The sequence below is a fragment of the Bubalus kerabau genome, chromosome 9 (assembly GCF_029407905.1).
Source record: "Bubalus kerabau isolate K-KA32 ecotype Philippines breed swamp buffalo chromosome 9, PCC_UOA_SB_1v2, whole genome shotgun sequence".
Lineage (NCBI taxonomy): Eukaryota > Metazoa > Chordata > Mammalia > Artiodactyla > Bovidae > Bubalus > Bubalus kerabau.
Window position 1 is genome coordinate 23,154,401 of NC_073632.1, and position 20,057 is coordinate 23,174,457.

The 20,057-nt window shown below is 34.1% G+C and overlaps 1 protein-coding gene across 9 annotated transcripts in view; it reads left to right on the forward strand.

Moving 5' to 3' along the window:
• Window positions 1-20,057, forward strand: part of SENP6 (SUMO specific peptidase 6) — a 132,048-nt gene that overhangs the window by 79,696 nt on the left and 32,295 nt on the right. For 7 of the 9 annotated variants that reach the window (XM_055534832.1, XM_055534826.1, XM_055534827.1 and 4 more), the window contains 7 exons: window positions 3,124-3,272; window positions 7,728-8,115; window positions 13,629-13,867; window positions 16,545-16,715; window positions 17,654-17,687; window positions 18,314-18,508; window positions 19,456-19,682. In XM_055534832.1, the coding sequence (XP_055390807.1) occupies window positions 3,124-3,272; window positions 7,728-8,115; window positions 13,629-13,867; window positions 16,545-16,715; window positions 17,654-17,687; window positions 18,314-18,508; window positions 19,456-19,682 (1,403 nt within the window). The remainder of the gene's footprint in view (window positions 1-3,123; window positions 3,273-7,727; window positions 8,116-13,628; window positions 13,868-16,544; window positions 16,716-17,653; window positions 17,688-18,313; window positions 18,509-19,455; window positions 19,683-20,057) is intronic. The other 2 variants (XM_055534829.1, XM_055534830.1) reach the window with 1 other exon arrangement.

Genomic DNA, 20,057 nt, shown 5'->3' on the forward strand with positions numbered 1-20,057 from the left:
ACATTATTTAATTGGGCCTATGAAATGATTACAGGATTGGGCTTGTTAGGCCATAAATGAGGATTAAGTACAATATTGAAGGCAATATTTTAAATGCCATCTTAGGGTGTAAATCTTTAAGTTGGGAAAGTAGTTTCTTTTTTATCTGATTGGCCAAAATTAGTTTCTCCAGAATTAATTTTCTCAAAGTAATTAGTGAGCCAGTTCATAGTACTGGATTATTTAACATTAGCTCTTTTGGTACTTTGTATATTGGTTCTGGGTTTTTCTTCTGGCATGTGTGTGTGTGTTTAGTTATCTGTTATTTATATATAGTAGTGTATATTTGTCAAGAAGAAAAAGGAACCCTTCTACCTTGTTGGTGGGAATGTAAATTGGTACAGCCATTGTGGAGAACAGTATGGAGCTTCCCTAAAAAACCAAAAACAGAGCTTCCATAAGATCTATCTATCTCATTCCTGAGCATAAACCCAGAGAAAACCACAGAATTCAAAAAGATCCTTGTACCCCAATGTTCATTGCAGCTCTACCAGCAATAGCCAGAGCAGTGTAATAGCCAGAGCAGCAATAGATAGAGCATTGTAATAGCAATAGCCAGGAAGCAACCTACATGCCCAATGACGCAGGAATGGATAAAGATGTGGTACATACATACACTGTTTTTCTCTATTATCAATAAACAATTTTCTGTTTCTTTCAGGGCTTGGGCCACTCGTTTCTCCCTTGTTAATTATGTGGTAGAGAAAAATGTGACTTAGACATGATGAGATAGCTATAGTGGACAGAAGAGTGTGATTATATGATCTGGATTGAAATGATGATAGTTTTTAAAATGTCATTCTCTAAGTAGGGTCTGGCAGGAAAATGATATAGAGACATACTTGAACAAAATGATTTGCAAAGATTTTTTAGAGATTACAGAGATTCCTAAAATATGCTTAAAAGGAAAAAGCTCTTTTGTATACTTACAAAAATTTAATTAGTAAGACCAAAAAAAGTTGGAGAAAAAAAATCCCATGTTTTAAGACAGCTGTCTCTGTAAATTAAATTATGTCAGTAATCGGTTGTGTATTCCAAATAACTCTATATTTTCTGAATTCCATATCTTGCGTGCCTCCTTTTTTTTTAACTTAGTGCCACATTCTAGTTCTTTAATACTCATTTGTATGGAAACTTCTTTTTAGATCTGATCCAATACATTTAACACCATACCAATGTTAGCCTTCATAGGAGCATAACTAACACCTGGATGCTCTGGCTGGAGCAGCTGCTATGTAACCTCAGGTGTTCTTGGGAACAGCTTTTCCTTCCTCTCCCTGGCTGAGTCCTGACATATCTAGATCTGTTACTAAAACTTGTGTCATATGATGTTTTGTAATGTGATTCATTAATCCAGTAAACATGTTTTGAGCCCTTGCCTTGTGCAGTTTCTAAACACTGAGAAAACATGTGAGTAAAACATTATTTCAGAGCTGACAGTATAATGGAGGAAACAGATCAGTGTAAATAATTAGCAGAGAATAAAATGAGTGCTAATAGAAGTATGGAGAAAGTGCTGTGGAAACTCTGAGGATGTGCTTCATCATGCATAGTGTGGGCCAGAGGAGCTTCTTACTGAAGAATAGTTTGAATTTACTAGATAAATAGGGAGGACTTTGCTTGCAAAGAGAATGACATATATATGAGGGTGAGAAAGAAAATACCCTGGAGAAATGCACTTCTTTGAGGTAGAGTGTTTTTGTTTTTGTTTAAATTAAGACTGGAACATCAATACAAACTTCACCTTGCTAAGATATGGGGTTTAGACTTTTTTCCTAAGCTACTGAAATTATTGAAAGATGTTCAGCATTAGGGAGAATGAAATGCCAACCCACTCCAGCATTCTTGCCTGGAAAATCCCATAGACAGAGAAGCCTACAGTCTTTGGGGTCACAAAGAGGCAGACATGACTGCGTGACTAACACTTTAAACATTAGAATGATTAGATCATTTGAAAGATCACTTTGGCAGTAGTGGAGAATGATTTGAAGCAAACAAAATTGGAATGAAGGAGATCAATTTAGGCAGGAGTTAAGCATCTGAAATATAGTGGCAGTGGAGTTGGAGAGGAAGGAATGAGTTTAAGACTCTTGACTGTAGTAGAATTCCCTTGACTGTGAGGAAGGACTCACTGGGACAAGTCAGCGATTACTTAGATTCCTAGCTTCGGTGTCCAGGAAAATAAAGGTATTCTGACCGGGCAGATGCCGAGGAGGTGGAACTCTGTGATTGCACCAAGCAACAATAATTGCATGGGTTTCTTAAGACAATTTTAGAGGATGTTAAAAGATAGGAAAATGGAAGTATTTAACATACTTGGGATTATGCAGGTAGAACACTTTTGTTTTAGATTTATTAACATTTAATGCCTTTTCATTTTATTTTTAATTGGAGGATAATTGCTTTACAATGTTGTGTTGGTTTCTGCCATACAGCAACATGAATTAGTCATCAGCGTAGGTTCATTAACTTTTGATTTAGATACATGTTCAGTTTTCTTTGCTGATGAAGTCAAATTGTAATGAATTGTAAATTGTTCTGTTTGGAATTTGTGAAATCATTTTACACTGCTAATTATGAATTAATTAGAAATGAAAATGATTGACTTTACATTGAAAAATAATGAAGAAAATTCTCTTTCGTGTGTCTTGAATTTAAAAAGCCATTAAATTGAGAATTACTTTCCTTTATCGAAACAGTTGTGCCCAACATTTGAATTCACATTTTTCTCATTACTGATCTAAGAACAGTAACATAGGAGAAGAAACGTGTGTGAGATTCAGTGCAGAAGGTGCTCTGTTGCCTTGGTAGCACAGAACACGCTGAAGAGAAATGGGTGCACTTGAAAGCGGTACACAGTAGAGCGGGTGGAAAGTGATCCTGGTGAAGGGCAGACAGGAGCAACCAGGAGATGGCTACTGGCTCTGGCCTGAAGTTCTATTTTTCTCTATGTACATATTGAAACATTAGTTTCTTTTAGCTAAAACATCATTTGATAATATGAGTTAGTATTTTTTTCATAGTGAAAAATGAGAAATTTATAAAGTTTAATTTTAGTACTTTCCCCTCTATTTTGTTTTTTAGATCGTATAATGAAAAAAACAGAAGAGTCTGAATCACACCTGGAGTCTGAAATTAAAAGGAAAGTTGCACAGAAACGTCACAGTAGTACATATCAGTCTACCCCACCTTCTCTGTCTCCTGCTTCCAAAAAATGTTTAACTGATTTAGAGGTGGGTAGAGAAATTATTCTTTGCTGCTAATCAGTTGGTATTTTTATTAATACTATTTTTAGTATTTATTAAATTCTGGTGATCTTTTCAAATAGGATTGAAAGAGAACTAGAAAAGGTTACTTTGGCAAACTTGTCTGCCTTCATTAGATCATTTTTCAGTTGTCACAAGTCCAGAATATATATCTTCCTGAAAAGACGTATGAACACTTCCCTATACCATACTTCACATAATTGCTCTCAATCAGAATTTTTTTAAAATAAAATTCTCATGTATAACCAGAGTAGAACTGTCAAAAATGTTTAATTAACATGGATCCAGAATTATCATCTAATGCACAAAGTCCATTCACATTTTCTCTAACCATGTCCTTTATGGAAACAGAATCCAGTTCAGGATCATGTTACATTGAGTTGTGGCGATCTTCAGTCTTGTTTAATCTGGAATAATTCCTTAATGTTCCTTCGTCATTTGTAACCTTGATATTTGTAAGAAATACAGGCCACTTATTTTGTACCTCAAGTTGAATTGGTCTGCAGGTTCTTCATCATTTATACATTTTTCAAGATTCCTCAGAGGTGATGCTATGATCTTATTGCATCGTATCAGGAGATCTATAATGTTAATTTTGACATTATTGCTGATACTCACTTTTATCTTGTTTAAGATGTACTCTTCTAGATTTTTCCAGGTATTTTAGTAGGTGTTTTTAATAGGTATTTCTGTGTACTCAGTCACTCGTTTCATGTCTGACTCTGTGACTCTATGGACTGTAACCCGCCAGGCTTCTCAGTCCATGGAATTTTCCAGGCAAGAATACTGGAGCAAATTGCCATTTCCTACTCTAGGGAATCTTCCCGACCCAGGGATCTAACTTGCATCTCCTGCATTGGCAAGCGGATTCTTTACCACTGAGCCACCTGGGAAGTCCCTAGTATTTCTATACTTATTTGTTAATAAGAGTTTTTGCTTATCCCACATTTACCATAGTTTCTATTTTTATCAGCGTGGAGACATGGATTCTTATTTTTCTCAGAAAGGTTATTCTCCACAACTGTCATTGTTTATTTTGATGCTCAAATTGCCCTAGATTTGGCCCATGGAAAGTTCTTCAAGCTGGCTGTTTTCTTTTTGACATATCCCCATCATTATTTGAGTACCTGCCTTCTGGTATAACCAGGTGGTCTAGATTTCTTTGTATTTCTCTGTATCAGCTCTGTAGTCATGCATTTCTCCAAAGAATCATTGTTAGTATAAGTGAAAGGAAGCTATTTGGGCAGTAGTTGTGCTTGTTGCTACTGGGTGTCAAATGTAGGACCTCTCAGCAGACTGAACTAGGAATATTTGTGTATATATGTGTTAATATTTAGTATATATTAAAATTCATGAGTTTACATTGATAACTCCAATTCTAGTCCAACACCACAGTGTTTGTTTTAGCCTTTTGTGCCTTGCATGTTTTTGTAACTCCCTTCTCTGACTGAGAAACCTGCCTTCCCTTATCTCAGTGTATTTGCTCAGTTGAGTTTTCTGTGACCAGCTTCTGGCACGCAAGCCTAAGGTTGGCTTGGGCTGTGCTGTCCTCACCCACACTGCTTAGCCCTTTGCTGGACCCCTGGGAAGGAGGAGAAAAGAAGAAAGCTTCTTCCCACACACACACCGTCCTTCCTTCCCTAGGCGTGCCAGCTAAAAGCCTCAGAATTTTTTTTTAACATCGAAAATATATTTTCTTTCTTCTTACTCTTTACTTCTGTGCCACTTATTCTTTTCTTAGTGGAGATAAAGAATAGATTGTAGCCATCCTCTATGTAATTTTAAATTTTTGAACAAGATTAGTGGTTTTTCTTTCCATGTATAGTCTGTGAAATTTCACATTACATACTGCTTGTAAGAAAATGAAGTCTGGTATTTAATGAGATTATAACAGGTTCAGAATATTTAACAAAATATGACATTGTCTCAGTGGTGTCTCATGAAAGACATGCTTATTAAGTATACAGGTTATTATTAATGTGTATAGGCTGGCAGATAATATGTGATAATGAGATTTGGATTTATTTTAAAGTGTTCCATTGACCAAAGAAGGGGGAAATGACACTTTAATTAATCTTTGTTTTCTGAAGGAATTTATATTTAACATAAAACTGTTAAGAAAATTTGCTACTTTACTAAAAATAATTGAATAATGTTGAGATTCTAGTTTTTTGATCACTAGGTTGATAAAATTCTTAATCTCTAGTTTTTATCGTGAACAGTGTAATACCATGTTTGGTTAAGCTGATCTGCATTTTGTTCCTAATTGCTGCAAGTAGTTCTAAGATAGGTGTTTCTTAGCCTGTGGATGGCATATGATAATAGCTCATGATATAGTTCTCTATATTTTAAGATTAAAATTTTTAATAGTAGGGAAGTCTTTTTCTGTTTCAGTATCAATTTTATAAAAGCAAATATGTGGAAGTATTGTTTTTGCATAGGGTTCTTTTTATTGAAATCTACCCTTTATTATAGACACTAAAATATTGGAGCCCGTCTGAACCCAGCTTGATGATATCCTTGATTCTTAAAAAAAGACAGAATTAGCTTACATAGAGCTGACTCCCACTGTGACAAATGAGGGTCTAGTTTTCACATAAATGGATGTGTTTAAATAGCTAGATGTGGAGATCTGTGTTCATCATGAAAATGAGGGGGTTTAGATTTTTTTTTCTTTTAAGAGGTTTAGATATTTCATCACAGGGTAGTATGTAGGTTTTGACTGCTCCTTTATATCTAACCAGTTGTTCACATAACTTACATATGCATTCAAAATAGCATAATTGAATTCTTTATGTCTTGGCAGAGGGGGGAAAAAAAGTACAATCTACATATGCCGAGCTGGTGTTGTACCTATTAAGTTTAATTTTGCCCTGGTTGGTTTTCATTCCTTTGTGTTATCTGGGTAACAAATTTCATTCCTTTTTATTGTCTGGGGTAGACCCTCAAATAGGTAACATGGTATAATAGAACAGCTTTGTCATGGTCAGTTGGGCAAAGTTAGCAATTTCTCTGTCAGTTTTTTTCATCTTTACAGCAAACAGGTAAGTCTAGAGTAGTGGTCTTTATAGGCCGTTTTTGCTTGTGTACATATTTTTGAGTCATAAATTTACATAAAATAAAAATGCATAGAACTTAAGCATTCAGTTTGGTGAATTTTGAAATGTAATCCTATACATTTAAACATATATAATTACTACCTATCTGTTGGTCCTGCAACTACTTGATGTCTTCTGTCACCTAAAAGAATTTTAAATGATTATATTATCCTCTTATGTATTCTTAAGTTGACACTGAACATTTTTCATCCTGAATTTAAAAGGTCACATAGGATGTAATAGTTGACACAGTGAAAAGGAATTAACCTTTTAAAATAGAATATTTAGATCAGTCTCCTCATATATGGATCTGGGCACATCCAAATTAATAATATACACTTGTTTAATAGTACATAATTGATTAAAACCATATATTTTATACAAAGTTTGATGAATAGTTTGATGTAAAAGCAAAATTGTTGGAAGTTCATCTTTTAATTAGAGACAGACTATTTTTCTCAATTATTTTATATGTCCATGGATGAATATTATGTTACATATTGAAACTGGATGCAGCATGTATTCAAGTTTTCCTTCTTATAGATGTAAGTGCTGAAGAACCTTGTTCACATAAATAGGTACATGAGTATGGAAAGAGCTTTATTACAGTAATATCACCAAATACCTTGAACTCCTTCTACATTATGGGCTTCAAAATCATATGATACTCTACTGTCAAAAAAACTTTTTTAATGGTATCATAATTGTAAGAGGCCTAGATTGGGCCTTCCTTGAACTATTTTTGTAGCACTGATAATTTAGAAATAAATTATCTTGTAAAAGATTGTCTTAACCAGAACTTAGAATCAATTCATTTTTTCAGCATGTAACATTAGCTTTCTGTTTCGTTTGGTGATTTTTATACCCTAGGGCCATGTACCATTTTAATATTTCAAATGGAAGATGGATTTAGGATTTTTTTTTTTTTTTTTTTTAAAGTATGAGAAGAACAGTTGTGGCAGGTGATACTTTGACATAAGCATAATCAGAGCAGTTTTTAGAAGGGTTATATGTGTGACTTGAACATCTAAATATTGATTACCTTAAGATTATTTATGCCCTGTATGCCTTAGAAAATCTTTATGTAGCCCTTGAGGAATATACATAGTCTGATTTGAAGACTGCTGGACTAGATGGTTTCGAAAATTCCTTCCAGCATTGTGATGCTAAATCCCAAGTAACATTCAGGATTTTGTGGTAGCCATAGTGATGGTGATGAGAAATAGGAGAATAATTTTGAGATTATTGTTGTTGTTGTTCCATGGTGTTGGAATAAAATGCCAAAGTCTTTTTTTTTTTCCCTTTCTTTCTTTTGGATTTTAAGGTTTCTAAACAGTGTGAATTTTGTCCAAAATGTGGGAAAGAAAAAGAAAATCAGACCAAATGCCAAAGTTGTGGTATTCTTTTTTCTAAGGATTTGCAGAGAAATTGCAGACAAGCTATAACTTTGAATGACTCTGCTGGATTATCATTAAGAACATCAATTCATCAGAATTCTGGAGGACAGAAGTCACAAAACACAATATTACCAGCCAAGAAGTTTTATGGCAACAGTGTGGGAAAGATTCCAATTGATATTATTGTGAGTTGTGATGAGAGTGGACAGAATTATTTACATACTAATGGGAAAGTCATTTTATCTAGGGCAAAAGTAGCCAAAATCACAAACCTGAAAGAAAGGAAAACAAGCGTGTCAGACCTAAATGATCCAAGTAAGTATTTTACTCTCTTTAGTATTGCTTATATGAGTCTAATATTTTTCACATATATTTTTAATGTGAGCATGAACATATTTCTGAAGTGTAGTTTTAAAAGGTTTTTTGTATCGGCTACATGACATGCTTTTTGGGTAGATTATTAAAGCTGCCCATGTAATTGAAAAATAGTAACTGACTTAGACTTTGTCCTTACCCTATCCATTTTAAGTAGTTTTTGAAAAAAAGAGCGTAGATCTTGGCCCTAGTCTTAGGTCAGCTGCCAGTTAGAACCAACTTTCTAACTTTGACCCAGTTACTTTAATCTCTGTGATCTGTAAGTGGATATATTTCCTGCCTGATAGTGTTATTGAGGGAGTAAATTTAAAAATAACATGAAGTGCCTAGCATAGCTCAATAAAGCATTTGACAAAAGAAAGGACTCTGAAAATTCACTCCCTTACTACTGTTGTTCCTCCTCTAAGTCCTTTTCCTGTCTAGTCACACGTACATATGTGTATGTATATGAAATGCAGTCCTTTTTGTAATAAATAGCATAAGATTGGAAACAGTCATAGACTGATTAAATAAACTTCAGTATAGGTAGCTGGAAAGGGGGGGAAACTAACTTAATATTGTATAGAATGATTTTTAAGCTGTTTTATCAAATGAATTAAAGCAAGGTACAGATCAGAGTTTATAGTATGCTACTCTTTATTTGTGATGGATGCTGCTGCTGCTGCTAAGTCGTTTTAGTTGTGTCCGACTCTGTGCGACCCCATAGACGGCAGCCCACCAGGCTCCCCCGTCCCTGGGATTCTCCAGGCAAGAACACTGGAGTGGGTTGCCATTGCCTTCTCCAATGCATGAAAGTGAAAAGCGAAAGTGAAGTCGTTCAGTCGTGTCTGACTCTAGCGACCCCATGGACTGCAGCCCACCAGGCTCATCCGTCCATGGGATTTTCCAGGCAAGAGTGCTGGAGTGGGGTGCCATTGCCTTCGCCATTTGTGATGGATAGGAGAATTTATATGCCTTGTTGGTGGCTTGAATGCACAGAATTATCTCAAAGTAATTTAAATTAAAATAATATTGTGGCTGTACATCCTTAATGTTTAAATAAAACTCCAGAGAAATTCCTAACTGGATTCAGTAATTTTATTAATAATAATATTGCTGTTTTTAAATACATATTGATAAAACAAGCCAGCAATTCTATTACTGTCTCCAGAAACCAAGATGTTCAGTATTGGAGAAAAGGAATACAAAAGTAAAACCAAAGAAGTAAAAATAACTAACTTCGAATTTGAATTGGAGATAATACTGAAACTTAATCAATATTTTCTGTTGAATAGAAAGTATCTCTTAGCTTTACCCATAAAATATGCCTGGAAACAGTAAGCAAACCTTGTATAAAAACAACTTTAGTTCCCATATCCCATATCTGTGTTTCTGAATACCATTTTCCACTAAAAGGAATCAGAGCTCTTCAGAGAAATGGCTGACTCTAGGTCTGGAACACAAATGTATGAGATAAATCTCAGTCATTGAGTTGTATCAGGAAGCGGGAAACAGTCACAAACAACTAAGGGTATGTCAGAAGCACATAGCTAAAATGAAAAGGCTCCTCTCAGTGACCAAGACTGAATCTGCTTGGGCCACAAAAGGAACCATAACTACTATGTATTGAAATATGTTAAATATGTCACAATTAGTTCATAATGATATCCACCTCCTCTCTCACAGAGAGAAAACTCCACCTTATAAAAGGGATAAAATCAACAAGTTTTTCAACCTCAAAAATATATCAAGTCCTATTTTAATTCAATGTGAGAAACCTTAACCTATACCAGTATATTAGCTTATTTTCCAAAACAGCTTGATTTGTAAAGGAATTTCTGTATGATAGCTGTCAAGCCAACACTCTGTTATGATGTTATGAGGATGTCTATGTTGAATATGAATATTTTATGACACATTTTAGTGTTATACCAATGGAATATTAAATATGTTAATATCATTTGAATATTTCCTAATGGTGAGGTTGTTGTGTAAAATTTTAACGTAAGATATCAATAGAACTCTAAAACTTATTAGGCAATTACTGGGTATTATTCTGAGCCAGACTTCTATGCTGGAAACTCAGCTTGCTGAGATTTCCAGGATGATGGAAACTGGAAGTTAGTAAGACTGAGTTGGTAAGTAAAAAAAAACAAAGTGAATCTATGTGGTTTTGAGGTGCATTAAGCAGTTTACTATGAATTAAAACCGTAAAGCCTAATTTTGTTTCCCTCCCCTCCAGAAAAACCAAAAACCATATTTCTCAGTAATGTATATAGAAAAAATATTTTCTGTTTTAAGATATTTATTACATGCTTATTGGTCTTGCTTATAAAAGTTTATATACAAACCAGTTTAGTTTGTTTTTTACAATCCTGTGAGGTAGTTACTAATGCAACCCTACTCTATAAATGAGGCAGTCTACGCTTAAGGCTTCTCATTGTTATGTACGTATGGGCTGTTGGAGTTTAGATATTTTTTTTTAATGATTTTTCTGGTTTCAAAGTCTCTTTTGTTTATATACATTATCATTCTTAAATTTGTGTTCCTATTAAAATGATTTATTATTATGAAGCTTTTCTTCTGTCTTTGGTGGTCAAATAATAAATAAAATGTACAGGGTCTCAAGCAGTGATAAATTCTGTGTAGAAAAGTGAAGCAGTTCTGGGAAATAGAGAGTGACAAATGTCACAGTGAAGAAGCTTGCAGTTTTAGATCATAGAATTTTAGATAGGTAGGTAGAAAAGTTACTTGATAAAGAAACTTTCGAATACTGCCTAGGATGAGGTGAGAAAGAAGATAGCCTGATTTCTATGGGAACAAGTTTGGAATGTAAATGCAAAGACCAGTATTAGTCTGCTTAGCTTGCCATAACGGAATACCACAGACTACTACTATTACTGCTGCTGCTAAGTCGCGTCAGTCGTGTCCGACTCTGTGCGACCCCATAGACGGCAGCCCACCAGGCTCCCCCGTCCCTGGGATTCTCCAGGCAAGAACACTGGAGTGGGCTGCCATTTCCTTCTCCAGTGCATGAAAGTGAAAAGTGAAAGTGAAGTCGCTCAGTCGTGTCCGACTCTAGCAACCCCATGGACTGCAGCCTACCAGGCTCCTCCATCCATGGGATTTTCCAGGCAAGAGTACTGAATGGGGTGCCATTGCCTTCTCCGTACCACAGACTGAGTGGGCTTAAATCTATTGTCTTACAGTTCTGGATGCTGGAAGTCCAAAATTAAGGTGCCATCAGGATTGGTGTCTGGTGGAGGCCTCTCTTCCAGTCTTGCAGACAGCCACCTTCTTGCTGTGTCTTTACATGCCCTTCCTTTTGTGCTTGCACAGAGAGGGAGAGAGATTTCTGGCATCTCTTTTTCCTGTAACACCAGTCCTATCAGATTAAGGATTCACCTTTAAGACCATGTAACCTTTATTATCTCTCTATAGGCCCTATTTCCACATATAGCCACGTTGGGGATTAGGGCTTCAGTATATGGATTTTAAAGGGACAGAATTTAGTTCATAACAGACTCTGATGCAGAATCTTAGGTATATACTTATGTAGAATATATTCCATGTTTTGTAGGGAATTAAAGCAGTTATAAGAACAGCTCTTTAACTGTTATCATCTTTGCATACTCTCTCCCTATTTGCTTTGTGATTACGGTGACATTGAGCACAACCCTCATTTACTTTAATAAAACAAGAACTATGTAGTACAGTTCTATCTGTTGTGGCATTGAAGCTTTAAAATAAGTTTTTGATAGAGCAGATGTAGAAGTTTTAATGTTCCTGAAGCACAAAAAAATGACTGTAGATTGAACACTAGGCTTACTGTTGAATATGTGCTTCTGTGTAGCTCTTGATAAACAATATAAGCAGTTATGAATTTTTCTAAAGCTTTTATACGTCAGGTACTATGCTAATAAACCTTGTGCACATCAAATCATTTGTTCCTAAGACTTTGTTGTCCCCTATATCACAGAGAAGAAACTGAGGCAAATGACTAGTAAGTGGCAAGACCCTAACTTTCAAGTGTGTATAAACTGACTTGAAAACTAGGGTCTTGGGCCTTCTAATCTGGCCTGTTACATTTTCTGTTAATAAAATATCACTTCTGAAAAACATTTGAGATTGGATAGCAAAATTAAAAAGATGAATGATGTGATGCTGGTGGTGATTCCTCTCTGGGACTTGTTATATGACTCAGAAATAATAACTAAGCATTTATGTTTATGATATATGATAGGGGAAAACAGAATTGCTCCTACAAGTTTTTACAGTCTTCAACACATGACTTTCTTTGCCAGATAGTATTTTGGACACTGGGAATATAGCAGTAAACAAGGCAATATTCTTGTTCTTTATACTTTATTTTAGTGGGAGAAACAAATGAGTAAGTGTACATCCACAGCAAAAGACAACAGAAATTTAAATTCGTTGATGTGAATAAGCAAGTACCTGTGTGCTTACTTTAGATTGGGTAGTTAATCAAAAAGTGGTATTTAAACCAATTATTTGATGGCAAAAGTGTTAGGAGAATTAGAGTCAGATAGAAACAAGCTGGTGTTGGTGAAACAGAAAGAGGAAAAAATGAAGTAGTATGAGAAAGTAGCCTGGGTCCAAATTACATACATCTATGAACCAGAGTAAGGAGTTAGGATTTTGCAAGTGCAGTATGCTGGCCTTGCAGAATTTGATACAGAGATGAGTTTGAAAAGATTCAGTAATAAGTACATGGTATAATAGCAAATTACCTTCATGTAATATCTTACCCATGTTCATTTACTCAACAAGATTTACTGCATATTAGGCATTGGTCCAATAATTGTGGATCAGCTGGTAAAAAATTCACCTGCAATGCAGGAGACCTGGGTTTGGTCCCTGGGTTGGGAAGATCCCTGGGAGAAGGGAAAGGCTACCCACTCCAATATTTTGGCCTAGAGAATTCCATGAACTGTATAGTCCATGGGGTCACAAAGAATCAGACACTACTGAGTGACTTTCAATTCCAGGCACTGGTTCAAGTTCTCCCAAAGACTAGTAATGATATTAGTGATTTCTTGTGTGAGATAAAAATTATTTGATCACATGCAGTCTTACAGACTTTTTAAATGCATGCTATTTTATGAATAATTTGTATGCAAATTGTCTTCATACCTAAGACTTTCTGGAACTCTGAAATAGACCTAATGATAAACATATAAGTTTTGTTGTAACTTGTCTATGTTTCTCTGTGTGTGATTGTGATGAACTGTAGAATAAATTTTACATTTGTATGTTATATAAAAAATGCCAGTTCTAATTGCTCTACAAATTTAACTTTTCATCAAATAGAATGGATTGTATCTTCATTTTTATTAATCTCAGATCAGGAGGCGATCCAAAGCAGATTTGGTATATTTCCAACTTTTGTCATGTACTTACATTTTTAACTGACAAGAATGAAATACCTGAAGTACTTCACACTTTCTTTATAGTCATTTTGTCCAGTGATGATGATGATGATGATGATGACAACGACAGGACTAACAGAAGAGAAAGCACCTCTCCTCAACCCGCTGATTCAGCATGTTCTTCCCCAGCACCGTCCACTGGAAAAGTAGAAGCAGCACTAAATGAAAACACTTGTAGAATAGAGCATGAACTAAGAAGCATTCCAGCAGATTCAGAATTAAATACAGTTATATTGCCAAGAAAAGCAAGAATGAAAGACCAGGTACTTTTCATATTTATTCAGATTTTTCCTTTGATATGTAAATATTTGGGGGGCAAGGATAATTTGGTGGTATCAATAGGAAAAAATGAATTATTCATTAAGTAGAACTTAAAATAACACTGGGAAGATTATTGAAAGAACATTAAAGCATACACAAAAATATATTTTAATTAAAGGCTTAAAGTGTAAAAATTCAACAAAAAGAAACAACATCAACCTTTAGTAAGCAAAATATAAGTGTAAAACACATATATTTGTATAATCTAGTAGACAGTAAGGTCATTTTAACTTGGGTATATTTTATTAATAGCATAATATGGTTTTAGTATATTTTATGTTTTACTGTAAAATTTTTAAAATATTCAGATGACAAAAGAAATTCTGTCAATCAACAGTAGGTCTGGAAAGGAATATTCGTAATGCAGGTAAACTACGCTGATGTCTATAATAAACCAAGAACTTTTAAAAGTTAGAAGGAAAAAGAAAATTTAAAAAAAGATAGGAATAGACCAAAAGAAGAGAAATTCAGATAATAAACCTTTATAGGAAAAGTACATATCAAAGAAAATGAAATATAACCAAATACTTAACAAACTTTCACAATTGATGCAAAATCACTTAACACATACATTGACAAAAATCCAAGGTAAAGGGTACTTTCCTTATATGTTGATGAAACAAAGCTAAGTTGTGGCCTTTTGGAAAAAGAGGAAAAGTATCTACTAAAATATTTAAAATGTATACTGAATGACCAAGTAATTCATTCCCTAGACTCAAAGGACTCTTTAACCTCCAGTGCTTTGATTATATATATAAATATAATTATTAGCAAACAATCATTTTAATGATTGATATAGAAATTACATAGGGACTTCCCTGGTGGCTGAGAGGTTAAAGCGTCTGCCTGCAATGTGGGAGACCTGGGTTCGATCCCTGGGTTGGGAAGATCCCCTGGAGAAGGAAATGGCAACCCACTCCAGTATTCTTGCCTGGAGAATCCCATGGAGAGAGGAGGCTGGTAGGGTACAGTCCACAGGGTCGCAAAGAGTCGGACACGACAGAGACTTGACTTTCACTTTCATAGAAATTACTGAAGAAACTCTAGTATATATGTACCATGGACTATTACTCAGCCACTGTCAATGAAAATTGGAGCTGTATCAATGGCTTAGGATTTTCTACATGGCACTGTTTGGTGAGAATTCCAAGATGCAGAAATTACGTGCATATTTTCTTATTTTTGTAAAAAGAACCTAAAAAATAAATTTGTACGTTAAAAAGTTGTATGTATATACGTCAGGAATTCGGAAAGCTGTAGATTAAAATATGGAAACATACATATATGATTATTAAGATGGGATCAGTAAGAAATGAAAAAACCAAAAGTAACTATAATAATAGAAAAAATATAGGTTGATAGTTTTAGTGTAATCTTAGGAAATGCCTTTCCAAACATTTCAGCACAAGCAAAAGTAATAAATGAAGAGATGAATATATTTGTTTCAATGGAAAGTACAATACAGTGAACCAAAACACCATCCACAGAATTTAATAGGTAATGCAAATGGGAAAAAATAGTGAAATATGTGACAGTATAAGTTGGTCCTTTACATAGTTTTGATTTCTTAAAAATCAAAAAATAGAAGCAACTATAGAAAAATGAGTAAAGGATATAAATAAGAGGTTTTTTGTTTTTTTTTTTAAGTATGGTACAAAAAAAGAAATTAAAATATATTTTTAAGTGTTAGATTGCTGGAAATTACCTAACTTAACTATTGAGCTAAGTAAAATCTCATTTGAAGAAATAATTCTAAAGCTAAGGTTTTAAACCTCTCTAATAGATATCTGTTAATAACCTGGGAAAATATTCATTTTAATCAAGATCTTGGTTTTTTTTGTTTTGTTTTGTTTTGTTTTTGATGATAAGGATTTTGACATCTTTACTTTTAATTACATTTAATTTAAATATATACTTGTAAAGACACTTTTATGATTAATTTGCATTTGGGAATGACTGAAATCTTAATTTAACAGATCAAGTCACTTAATAGTTTTTAATATATAAAGAACCATCATTTTATAATGTAAAGAGCCATTTTCCTGAATTATCAGTTTTCTGAAGAGCTGCTAATTTAATCCAAATACAGCAACTACTACCACTCTTACTAGATTACTTTTATCCAGCATTTTACCATGCATGAAGCACCATGCTGAGCTACTTATATGCAGTAGCTCATTTCAGTAAATACTGTTACATTTTAGTTTAGGAAACCAAAATTTTTAGTTTAGAAGTAAGTTATTATATAAGTTTTATAAGATCAAATCATTGAAAGGTAGTAAAACAAATCATTGAAAGGTAGTAAAACTGTGTTTTGAACCCAGTTCAAACTGATTTGAACTGTCTGATTTGAGCTGTCTGATTCCTAAAGTACCATTTCTCACTGCTGGGCTGTTACTGGAGTTTCACATAATAACTAGGTAAAGTAGCAAGATGGAACAGGAAAAGTTTACTGTTACTGTTATAAAATCAATAAATACTCATGTAGCACTGTTGAAGTAAAATCATTTTTATGTTTTGATAATTACATTTCTTCTGTTGGGTCTTCTTTGCTATATCTACTTAGTTTACAGTCTTGTTTTAGTAACTTACTAAGTGAAAAATTTTTTCCTTTTTCAGTTTGGTAATTCTATTATCACCACACCTCTAAAACGTCGCAGAGTGATTTCTCAAGAAACTTTAGTTGATCCTGTATCTTTAAGCTGCCAAAGTTCCTCTGATACCGTAGTTTTAAACTGTCGAAGTATACGAGTAGGAACACTATTCCGACTATTAATAGAACCTGTAATTGTAAGTACACACTATGCTCTTTACTACCAGTTATAAGATTCAGAATTTCTTGGCTAAGACTAATATATAATATGTTCAAATTTATAAGTTAAAATATTTAATAGAACATTGCAATTATTTCAAGATTTCAAATTGCTTTAGGAATATAGACAATTATAAATAGCTACTCACCATAAAAATTAGTGGGTAAAAACTTGATCATATGTATTCCGATAAAATTTTTTTTTAATTATAACATAATATTCAAAGTAGTGCATAATCATTATAGGAAAATGTTTATTCTCACTGAGTTGGAAATCACTCCAGTGTGTTACCGTTTTATTCTCATGCCAGCCCAATGCATGAAAACACTATTTTGAGGAACTTTATGAAGAAAGAAGAATTCAAAAGCTTTGGGGTCTGCAGAAAAATGTCTTACGACATAGTGACTCCTAGAAATAGATTATTGGACTTTGGTGGCCGCCCAAGAGGCATTGTGCTTTTGAACTAGTTCAGTGTCCAGAGAAGCCAAAGAACTTTCTTTAGTCCCTTTATCTTACCTATCATACCTGTCTCATTCTTATTCTGCTACTACCAGTCCAATTCAAATGTATATTTTATATTTAAGATTGTAACATAATCTCCTTAATCTGCCTTCTAAGTCATATTTTTTTTTCTTTTTGATGTATCCTGTGCATTGTTATCTTCCAATACCACTGTACTTATTTTATAAGGCTTCTTAACTCGGGTGTCCTTAATTCTGTGTTTCCAACTATTTTTTTAATGAATAGAGGCTGGCATCATTCTCGGTATTGTGAAGGTCAGATGGACAAATGCAGTACATGGATCACTTTTTCTGCCTTCTATAGGCTAAGTCCCAAAAGCATGTCATTTAGGGTCTCTGTAGCAAAATCTTCCCCCAAAATCTATGATTGTTACTAATTTATCTTATTTTTTAGTTTTGTTTAGATTTTATCAAGATACAGCTAGAAGGTAAGCTGTTGTATGTCCTACTGCTCACTAAAGCTTTGTTTACACTAAAACACTTTACTGGAATAAAAAATGTTATTTTTAGAATTCACTAAGATAATTAGTTATTACATGCATCATAACAAAGGGCATTATACCTTAAGAGTGGAAATTTCATACTATAACATCACAGAAGCTATGTTTAAGTTTTTAAGTATTCTTCATTAGAATTCTCTTTGCATCTGGGAAAAAACGTATTTAGATACTTCTTTAAGATGAAAGATTTTTCTTCATTTTCCCACTAAAGTTACCATGTACAAAATATAATAAATATTTGGGGGCTTCCCTGATGGCTCAGATAGTAAAGAATCTGCCTGCAGTGCAGGAGACCCAGATTCTATCCCTGAGTCAAGAAGATCCCTTGGAGAAGGGAATGGCTACCCACTCCGCTATTCTTGCCTGGAAAAAATCCTTGGACAGGTTAGTGTGGCAGGCTACCGTCCATGGTGTTTCGGAGTCGGACGCAACTGAGCAACTAACACTCTCACTTTCAGTTTTTCATAATAAATATGTACTTTAAAATTGTAATTCCCTACAGTTTCCTCCATTCATGATTTTGCCCTCTTAAGAATTGATTCCTTTTTCTCCAGAACCAGAAAATGATCCTGTAGGGATTACTTTAAATACCTCTGATCTAACAAAATGTGAATGGTGTAGTGTCCGAAAATTACCAGTAGTGTTTCTTCAGACTAAACCGGCAGTTTATCAGAAGCTGAGCATGCAACTGCAGATGAACATGGAGGATAAAGTTTGGAATGACTGTAAAGGAGTAAATAAGTTAACAAGTAAGTTATGTAGAGCAAAGGTACAATACACTGGTTAGCAGACTGTGAGCTGATATTGATAGATACCTTAGATATATTTGTATTACCTACAGTCTTGATAATGACATTATAAGATATTACTTCCCTCATTTTATAGAAGAGGAAAAGTTCATAGAAAATGAAAGTTCTGAAGATAAAGCCCAGGTTAAGCCATTTGGAAAGTTTTCAAAATGGGTTGAAACCCCAAAACATACATAGTCTTTATTTAACACTGTATAATCTGAGTAAAATGAGGTGTTTTGTTTTGTTTTAATGTACTGAGAGACGTTGTAACTGTAAATCAGCCATCAAGTTGGAATCTTTAAAACTTAGCCTGAATAGAAAGTTTGAAAGTTCATTAACAGGTCTTCATTTTCTACAATAAATCAATGTGGTTCTCCAGTTAGTTTGTTTCCCTTCCCCCTAACATTTGTGGCATAGTGTGACTAGTTGTAAAATATTTCTCCTCACTAATTGCTCCTTCAGCTTAATGATAAATAAGTGATAGATAACTATGAAAGCTGCAAGAGTTGGCACATTAGTGAATATTGGTTTTTACAGTTAAATCTGGAGTTACTGCCAATTGACAGCAGTATTGATGGATTATATGTTTAAAACTCAATATATTTGGATCCTATTAGGCGAAATAAATTAGTTACATCTATGAATAGATTCATTCTAGAGCTGCTGCTAGGGTAATGTGTTCTGGTTCCTTTCTCTTAATTAACTTAAGTGACATTGTTAGGTGACAGTATTATTGGTCCTTATTTTAGTATTTATTATATATCCACTGTATGCCAAACACTGTTTTGAACATTTATACCAGGATTTCTGGTGATATTCTTGGAAATAACTAGTTACTTTTTATTTTAGTATCTATTTACTTATTTTTTTCTTTTAGACTTATAATTATATTGGTTTCTTTTCAGATTTGGAAGAACAATACATAATTCTAATTTTTCAAAATGGCCTTGATCCTCAGGCAAATATGCTATTTGAAAATATTATTACTGACATTGGTATAAAGAATAAAGTGTCAGATTTTTTTGTGAAAATTCCCTTTGATGAAGCCAATAGCAGACTTGTTGCCTGTACAAGAACCTATGAAGAGAGCATCAAAGGAAGTTGTGTGCAAAAAGAAAACAAAATTAAAAATGTAATTATTTTTTAAATGGTAACTTTAAAGGGAAATGTGTTTCATTATCATATTGCTTATTTGGAGTTAGCTCTTTTTATTTCCATTTCAGAATTATTTGCTTTTATGTGTAATTTGTAAACTATGTGGTGTCAAAACATTAACAGTGGTGGGTGATTTGTGACACAGATAGTATTTGGTACAAGTCTCAGAAGTATTTTAGTTTCTTTCCACATTCTGTTCTTGTCTTTACTTTTTGTCTCCTTTTCTTTTTCTCTCATCCCTTTTTCTTCCCCTCACCGCCCCGCCCACTCCCCACCATCAGCATACATATATATGCAGTGCTACATTCAAAGTGACTGGTATTCTAGTTCTTACGTTTGCTAGTGATTCCTA